At 22.9% G+C, this 9632-nt stretch overlaps 2 protein-coding genes across 2 annotated transcripts; both read left to right on the plus strand.

Annotated features, from left to right (window-relative positions):
* The first annotated feature begins 504 nt into the window (after positions 1–504).
* On the plus strand, positions 505–1172 carry LOC145835489 (cytochrome c oxidase assembly protein COX19-like). The gene has a single exon (XM_082943108.1). The coding sequence runs from the start codon at positions 531–533 to the stop codon at positions 822–824; it is 294 nt and encodes a 97-aa protein (XP_082799234.1). The 5' UTR covers positions 505–530; the 3' UTR covers positions 825–1172.
* A 68-nt stretch (positions 1173–1240) lies between these two features.
* Positions 1241–9301, plus strand: LOC145835488 (DNA damage-regulated autophagy modulator protein 2-like). The gene is made up of 5 exons (XM_082943107.1): positions 1241–1583; positions 3278–3432; positions 4452–4629; positions 8089–8165; positions 8586–9301. The coding sequence occupies exons 1-5, from the start codon at positions 1385–1387 to the stop codon at positions 8769–8771; spliced, it is 795 nt and encodes a 264-aa protein (XP_082799233.1). The 5' UTR covers positions 1241–1384; the 3' UTR covers positions 8772–9301.
* Positions 9302–9632: the final 331 nt, after the last annotated feature.

Consider the following 9632-nt stretch of genomic DNA (forward strand, 5'->3'; position numbering starts at 1 on the left):
ACCTGTTGTGCCCAAGGAATAGTCGTTGCATATATCTATGATTTGAAATAAATTAAGTTTTGAATATGAGTTTGGCCACTTATTAACAAAAAATAAAAACAATGAAAAATATGAAAAAGAAAAAAACAATGTTATAAGAGATATTTCATGTTTTAATTTAGAAACTAAATTATAAATGTTTTTTATACCTTGAAACTTGATGTCCTATAAAAGTATAACTGATTTTTATGAACTATTATTTTATTTTAGCTGGTCAAAATTTAAAGTTGAATAAGTTTAGTTTTGTATTTTACAGAGAGTTTATTCGCAAAAGTTTTTTATGGTTTTATGTATTAGTAGTATAGGCTTATGAAATAGTTATCAACATTTTGTACATAAATGAAAAATATTATAAGTCTTTAGTTTAATAAAATTACTACAAATTATTAAAACCACTTAGGAAAAAAACCATTAGAAATGAAATAAAATAAGTCTTAACATCAAAATCAACAAAATACAGTTTTTATTCAGATATATAAGTTTTTATAATAATGGCAACAAATTTAAAGTATTCTTCCAAGTCAAGATACCAGCCCCCTTTAAAAGGATCATTTCCGCTTGACAGAAAGGGTGAGTGCAAAGATCTGAAAGAAATATTCATGAAGTGCTTGAAACACAACAGAAATGACAATTCTAAATGCCGCGTTGAAAGCAAAAACTACCTGGTGTGTAGGATGGACAACAACTTGATGGAAAAAGAGCCACTTCATCAGATTGGGTACAGAGACCTTGAGGATAGTGGTGTTACAAATGATGTTAAAAAAGCTGAAAAGGATAAGAAATGAAGAATTTGTTGTAGAAAAATATTAAAAATGACAGTATGGTATCATAATTGACTATAATTGCATGTTAACAATTGTTTACATTTTAAAATTTTATTTTAGAAACTTTTAAAAATAAAAATACTTCCTTATATTAAATGGTATATTAAAAATTTGTTTGCTTTTTTATTTAGTGTTTGTTTTTTGCTTTTAATACTCATAGTTGTTATGAATTTAAATAACTCACAAGTAATTAACAACTTGAATTATTTTTGGGCTAACTATTGCTATAAAAAAATTAAGTTTAGATAAATTATTATTTATTTGTTGCATAAAATATTTTACATGTTTTTTATGTTTGCTAAAAACCATTTTCCCAAAAACTAAAGATATTTAAACAATATTTCGAATTTTTAGTTTAAAATGTAGTTTCTTAGAAGTAATTACATAGAAAAACTTAGTTTAACAAATTTATATTTTAGTTTTTAAATGTTTAGTTTATTCAAAATATTTAAGAATCATTTGTTTTCAAATGACTTCTCTATGTAATTAATTTAGCAAATTTCCGCAGCAATATAAACAAAATGTTCTGGTTCCAGCGAGGGATGGCAATCTTGCCATTCGCACTGATCGTGTGGACTTACATCACATTTTCCTTCAGCTACATACTTGCCATCAGCAGGGGAGATGTTGATGTGTTCTTCCCATACATAAGTGACACTGGCGCCAGAAAACCAGAGAGTTCAATATTCGGGCAAATGTTGAACATTTCTGCTTGTCTTGGTGAGTGTTTGATCGTTTTTATTTAATAGCATTTATTTGTTTTCCAGTAAAATAACTTGTTTCTTGTTTAAAACATCTTTACAAGAGTTGTGTTTTTAATTTGTTAAAAAACATATTTTATTTGTGTTTGTAGTTATTAAATATCTGAAAGCTACAAAAATTTATAAAAACAAAAGACAATCAACTTAAAAAGATAATATTTATTAAGTATTTCTAAAAAATGTTAAATTTCTGGTTATACTTCTCTAAAACTATAAAGTTAAAATTAGTAAATAATAAAAGGCAGTATAGTAAAAAACACATTTAAGTTGATTATTTTTTTGTCATTTGTGTAGAAAACATAAACTATGACAATTTTGTTTTATAAGTAAAGAAGTTATCATTGTTTACTTAAGATTTATATAAATAAACTAAACTGTTACTGTGGTCTTTATTATGTTTGTCTTTTGAAATACTTTTAATTTAGTTTATTAAAAATAACTTTAAATTTGTTTTGTTTCTACATTATTTAAAAATATTAATTTTATTTGTTTATATGAAGGGTTTATATTAAATTTTAATGTATTTTTATTTAAATTTTTGAATTATTTTACTTTTATAAACTGCATAATACATAAATCTTATAATATTATATATTCAAAAATATGAATTTTATAATGCGTTTAAAAATGTTTTTTACTGTAATTCTCAGGCACTATTTGGGTTATTTCAAATTGTTTTTGTATTGTTTTAATATTTGGAAATATCAGTTTTGTAAATAAAAAGCTATTGTTTGTTTTATATATACTTACTGCTTACTTAATGTAACTGAACTTTTGATAAGTTATTTAGTTATATGTTTGTAGTTTGAGTTTATTTTATTTGTTTTATATGTAAACATTTATGAAGTAATACATATATAAAATATCTTTGAAAGCAATTAAAAGTAACAAAAATTATTAAAGATCTTTATGATTTTGTTTTTTATGTTATTATAACTAGTTAGTTTTGCTTAAAATTAAACAAAATTTGCCACATTTACTAAGTAAAACCTGTTTTTTAAGTTTGATAAAGATTTAATCAGTTGTTTTTATTGTCATAAAATATACTTGTAAGTCAATTTAGCTTATTAATAAATCATATATATCTCAATAGGATATTTTAAGTAATCCTCTATTGTTTACAGTTCATATAAGTTTAAAATTTAAATTGCTAAATGGGTCTTGTCAGAAAATGTTTAACTTTTTGTGTTAAAATATATTTTATTTGATTAAAATGAAATGATTGGTACAAGAAAAAATGTCATTTATATTTTACTAGTTAACAAAATCTGGTTTTTCTTAAATTATTTTGTTTATCACAGTTTATCAGTTTTAAATCTAACCTTGACAAATATAGCTTTTATAATTTGATGTTTAAAAATTACGTATATAGTTTTTCCTTCAAATATTATTATTTTTCAGCATTATTAAAACACTAGTAAGATACAAACAATTATATGATATGTTTATTTTATTAGAATGTTGATAAATATTTATCAAATAATTTTAGCACTATTAACCCTCTATGTAAAATACAAACAAATATAAATGTATGTACATTTAAAAAAAATAAAGGTATAGTTATTTTTAAGCACTATTAGCACTATGTTTGTTACAAATAAGTAGAATATTATATGGGTTTTGTTAAAATGTAAATATGATTATTTATTTCAGCATTATTAACATTGTATGTACGTTACAAACAAGTAGAAGGATATGTTGATGATGTTAAAATAGAACACACTGAAACTGTTGATAAATTGAATAAGTTTTCAATGGTTGTAGCTGTTTTTGTGTGCTTAGGTCTTTCCATTGTTGCTAATTTTCAGGTTTGTTTATATTTATATTATATAGTTTTTTTTTTTTTTAAAGTAATTCAAAATATTCAAATTTATAAGGTTTAAAGATACTATAGTTTAGTTTATATTAAACTTTCTGTGTAGAGTTTATACTAAAGTTTGTAAAAATAAAAATACTTTTGCAAAGTTTATATCAATTTGTTTAATGATACTGTATTGTTGCTAAATTCTAAATAAAATAGTAAGAATAAAACAAATAACTTAAAACGAAGTTCACTTGTAGTAATAATAAAAAGCTCAAATTATGTTTTAATACACTTGAAAAATACAGAATTTTTAGATTAAAAACATAAGTTCTTTCTAGTGTTATTGTTGTATAGTATTAATAAAGTTGATAAAGTAATAAAATAAAATATTGCTTATGAAAAATCGATATTATAAACTGTTTTATTTTTTTAGTAGTTAAACCAGCAAAAGTTTTAATTTATAGCAAAAACTTCAATTTTATTTGAATGTAAACGTTAGTGCTTTTAGAAATAACTTTAATCTATATTTTAAAAAATAATTAGAACTTATTTATGTAGGGCAAAATATTTAACTAATACAAAACGAATGTTTTAATATTGCAATCTATTAGAGCAATACAAGTTATTAATTCACACTACAAGTAGATAAATTGTTTGTAGGAATAACTGAATGTTTTTTTTTTCAAATAGTAGTTTGCTTCTAAATCAACATTCAAATTGTATAGTACCAAAAACACAAGTTATTGTTTAGTTTATTTAGTAATATAGCCTTTAAATATAATACAAAAGTTTTTTTAAATTTATTCTATTATACAATTATTCTTCTGTGATCATTTAATGTTCTTATTACATTTTTTATATATTTTACCGTCTTTTAAAATATACTAAAAATCAAGAAACAATATTATCATGGCGATTAATTTGGAATAATTTTGACTGAGCCATGAATATGAATAAAAAACTATATTGTTTCAAAATGATGTTTTTTACAACTGATTGTAATAAATTTTAATATTTTTCTAGGAAACCAGCGTCATAGTAGTTCACTTTATAGGAGCTATAATGACTTTTGGTTTAGGGACAGTTTACGAACTAATGCAAGCCTACATAACCCATAAAATGCACCCCGAGATCAATGGGAGAGGTGTTTTTGTGGCGAGACTGGTGATTGCTATACTGAGTGCTTGTTTCTTTATTACTTGTAAGTTTTTATTTCTTAGATAAAGTAATCAAGATATGTTTTTATACTTGTAAACACATATACTTCAAAAACAAATCTTATGAATGTTTTATGTAATAATATTTTGTTTATTGAGTGCCTGTTTTTTTTATTAAATATAAGTTTGTACTTTATTAGTTTAGTTTGTAATTTAAATGTTCAAACTCTGTATTACAGTGATTTGTACATACACATAATTTAATAATTTTTAGTAATAATGTAAAAAACTATCTAAATGTTGAGTACCTTTATTATACGGGTAGCTGTCTAATTTGCACGAGGGGACAAAATTGCACGAAAATACTTTTGCACGAAGACACTTTTGCACGGGTTAATTTTTTTTTTGGTTTAATTTCTATATTCATTTTATTTTTTTTTCTTTGAATTTATTAATTTTTTTATACTATCACTGTTACCCCTAACCCTCGGTCGGTAAGTTATATATTTTTTTTAATTAAAAAAAATATTTTATTTTAATTTTTACTATTACTTTTACCCCTAACCCTTATCCCTGGTCAGTAACTTTTTTTTTGTATTTTTTTACTCTCGTGCAAAAATGTAACTCGTGCAAATTTGACCCTTGGTGCAAAATCGTCTTCGTGCAATTTTGCTCCCTCGTGCAAATTTGGCTTTGTGCAATTTTGTTCTTGGGCAATTTAGTACCCTCATGCAATTTAGTAACCTCGTGCAATTTTGTCTTCGTGCAATTTAGATCCGTTCCCATATTATACAGTTTCAAAAACTTTACAACTTTTAAGAATTTATTAACATTTGCTTATATAAAAAAAACTTAAAAAATATATTTTTATGAATTTTTTCTGAGTGCAGTACATAGATGTTTTTTTAATATAATAATTTCTTAAAAGGAAAAAAAAAACACTATGAAATTTTTATTTTTATTTAATATAATCAATAATACATATAACATAATCAATAATACATTTTTTTCTTAAAGTTTTTGACAAAATTTCTATATGTATTATAAATAAAAACTTACTGAATTTTAGATGAAAACTAATATATAGTGAACAATAAAATATGATTATTATTATAAAAACTAAATATACAGTTATATTAAACTATCACTTATATATTTACAATTTTTACTTAAGATGTTATATAATCAAAAGGTTTTGATAGCACAAATATATTTCACCAAATTTTTATTAGCAATGATACATAAACTAACTGAAATTTTTATAGCTTTTCTTAATATCAAAAGCAATTTTTTCAATTAAATTTTGGCAGTGGTAAATTCACTGTAGAAAGTTGTTGAAAATTATTTATTTTCTAGTAAAAAATAGGTTGTTTGATTAGTATTAGCATAATTAAAAAACACAGGGTTGCCACAAAACCTGGAATTTTGGAAAAACCTCGAACTTGACAACTTAGGCAAAAAAAGTGGAAAAACCTGAATTTTTGACAAAAATCGCTAAAAAACCTGTAATTTTAAATAACTTTTTCATGTCAAGTAGTAAAATTTTGATTTGACACGAAAAATCTATAATATAGGTAAAATGTTTTTGTCATCATCAAATATTTTTCTATTTATAAAGCTTTACATTATCTTTTCTTTCCACATATTATTTAATACAGTTATCAACCTTAAACTTGACTTTAAACTAAGAATAGACCCAAAAACATGTGTTTTCAACAATCTGGAAGAAATTCAGAAAACCTGGAAGAAACTTCTCAAAATTTTATTTTGGTAACCCTGAAACAGTTATTTTCTAAAAATTTTTCTCATACCAATAAAATTTTTAACAGTAAACACTTTAGAAATATCAAATAAAAATTTATTGTATCAAATATTAAGGATAAAGCTTTGTTTTTGAAGAATAAAATTTGACTTTTACTTTATGTTTAAATTTGTACTATATTTTTTATTAAATGTATAGTATACTTATTATCATTATTTTTGTTATATTAAATATTGAAAACTTTTAAGGGGTATATATAAATTTAAATTAAATCAAAGTTATGTTAAAATAATTACCAAATTTTTTTTCTACTGAATAATGTAAAACAAAAGTTATAAAACTTTTTATGAACTAAAAAGTTATGTATTTTCGATGTAAGCATTTTTTATTGCTGACTTTTATAACTTTGTTGTATATGCTTTACATATAAGTACAGTATTCATTATGTATGTTTCGACTATAAAACTTTATCATATTAATATCCTTGAAATTAATTTAAAAAGTAAACATGTTTAGTTTTATTACGTTATTTTGAAAGTTTTACATTTTAACTTAAAAAAATAATCTGGGACTAAATTTTAAGGTTTTTTAATAAATTTAAGTTTTTAGAAAGTTGTATAATTTTTACTACAAATACCACTTGAAAGTTAATCTTTTTAGTATTTATACATAAAGTATTCCAAACTTAATATTTCTGTTTATTTAAAAATTCACTGCACGTATTGTGATGTAATAAATGACGTTGATTAAAGGTTTGTTTATATGAAATAGTAGTTTACTACACATTTTTATTATTAACTGAAGGTTATTTTTAAAGTTAAGTAAAACTAATTTTAAAAAAGTAGTAAATTATTAGCAGTTCATACAACAAGTATAAAGATAAATTGCTCTTTTTTAAGTATTTGAATTTTTTCCAATAATTTTCAATTAAGTTTATAGTTTTATAATCTTAAGAAAATAAATTACTACTAATGTTTTCAATTCTACAATCATTTGTTTTTTGTTTTATTTTAACAATAATATTTATACATTCATGTAACTCCACATATTTTAGTTTGTCATGAAATTACAAAATAATACTCACAACTATATCTTTTCAACACATAAAACGTATAAAACATTTTATTTGTTTGTGTACGGTTTTTTTACATATTTTACACACTGTTTAAAACACTAAACCTTTTACTATGATTATTTCAGTTTTTTTCTTATTCAAGAAGTAACTAGTTTTGTGGTACAGATTTTTTCATAATAACATATACATATATTTTTATATACCACAGATGTTTTTGTGTTAAAACTTTATTCCGACTAAAGGTGTTTCACTGCTCTCAAATAAATTTAAGAACAGATCTACGGAGTCTCAAAAATACTCTAAGAATTTTTTGAGACTCCGTAGATCTGTTTTTAAATTTATTTGAGAGCAGTGAAACGCCGTTAGTCGGAATAAAGTTTTAACACAAAAACATCTGTGGTATATTTTCTGATAAGCTTAGCTTATCAGGATCTCTAGGATTTAACGCCTTTTAATGTTACATCTTATATATTTATGTATATAAATATATTATCTAATTATATAAAAACAATAGTTTAGACAGCTGTTTTGTAAATGAAATATAGAACTTCATGCACTCCTTTAGCTCCAATTAAATTTTTTGAGCACAACCGACCAGAACTTTTTATAAAATCTTTAATATATATATATAATATTCAGTTTATCTCTTCAAGTTATTTATTCCAGGTACTGTTAGCGGAGCCCTGGTAAAAATGGTTGATAGAAACGGACAAATAAACATACATTGGGACCCTAGTGATCCGGTTAGTACAATCAATTATTATACTTTTGTAGAATCAATTTTATAGGTTATTTGAATTTAGTTATATAACTTTTATAAAATGGCAAACTATTATTTGTATTATGTGTAGTTTACAAAATATGTAAATTACAATATATAAATAAAATTCAATGCATAAGTTTATTTATAATATTTTATTTTATAATTTAAATATTAGCCAATAATTTAAATCCCAACAAAAAATATATATATAAGCTTGTTTTAATATATCACTACATTATCATAGTTATAAAAACTTAAATTTAAATATAAATATAAATTTTTTATTTATGCATTTTAAACTCATAAATGTCTACTAAATAAAATATAAGAATAAAAATGTTTAAATTTACAAGTAACAAACATTAATTACTTAATATTAATTAGAATTAATGTTTTTAAGGCGTATTTCATTCATTTAACTTCAACAATAAGTGAATGGTGTCTAGCAGCAACCTTCCTGTCTTTTTTCTTCACTTTCCTCAAAGAGTTTCAGTTCATCTCCCTGCATACGACCACGAGATTGCACAGACACAATCTCTACAATTCCGATCAAAATCTCGCAATCCCGCATGAATCTGACGCATGAATGTCGTTTCAGCTCCATATTCAAGACTTCAGCCTAATATTCAGAGTTTTGGTTCAATGTTCAAATTTTTAGCTTGTTGTTCAAGTTTTCCTCGTTAATTTGATAAAAATTGCTTTAATATCAATATTTCAGCTAAATTTTTAAAAGATAAATATTTTGATCCAAATGCAAAATTTTCAGTTTGTTATTCAGATTTCTAGCTACATACTAAACGTTTCCTACTAAATATTTAAAATTTCGCTCTCATACTCAATGTTTAAGTCAAAATTTAAATTTTGCTTAATGTTCAAACTTTTTAGTTTGTTATTCAGATAAACATTACAGTTGTTTAAATTTTCAGCTGAATTTACCCATAATGGATAAACCTTTTTATCTTAAATTTTTAACGTCTTTTAGAATAAGAAGACACTTAATAATAAAATACAACCTTGAAAATATAGCTGCTAAATATATTTTCAATTTCAGCTAATTTTTTATTATTATCAATGTGCAAATTAATGCACTTATTTAAAAAAAATAAAATATTTAAATAATGTTTAAACATTTTTATTAAGTAATTAGTGACCACTACTTTTAAAGTAAGATTTTGCTTTTTAGTTTAAAGTTTTTAAAAACAATTTATTTTTTGGTTCAGCCATTTAGTTTGGTCTTAATTGAATAAAAAAAAAATTTTTAAATAAGAAATTTATACTGTTACCAATATTTTGGCTTGATAACATGTTTGAATTAGCTGTAAGTTTTTGTGAACCAAATTTATAATATTTGATTCAAAACTTATTATAAGCAAATTAAAAAGTTTTTTTTTTACAAAATGAACATTGCAATACAGATTGTAGCTTAAATTGGAAGGAATAAACTCAT

This window comes from Thalia democratica, chromosome 5 (assembly GCF_965202585.1).
Source record: "Thalia democratica chromosome 5, ktThaDemo2.hap1.1, whole genome shotgun sequence".
NCBI lineage: Eukaryota > Metazoa > Chordata > Thaliacea > Salpida > Salpidae > Thalia > Thalia democratica.

What these genes read in the sequence shown, in the direction of transcription:
- LOC145835489 (XM_082943108.1), top strand. Translation starts at nt 531, where the DNA reads ATGGCAACAAATTTAAAGTATTCTTCCAAGTCAAGATACCAGCCCCCT.
- LOC145835488 (XM_082943107.1), top strand. Translation starts at nt 1,385, where the DNA reads ATGTTCTGGTTCCAGCGAGGGATGGCAATCTTGCCATTCGCACTGATC. An exon ending in GAACATTTCTGCTTGTCTTG is followed by an intron (nt 1,584 to 3,277) that starts GTGAGTGTTTGA and finishes TATTTATTTCAG; the next exon opens with CATTATTAACATTGTATGTA. An exon ending in CCATTGTTGCTAATTTTCAG is followed by an intron (nt 3,433 to 4,451) that starts GTTTGTTTATAT and finishes ATATTTTTCTAG; the next exon opens with GAAACCAGCGTCATAGTAGT.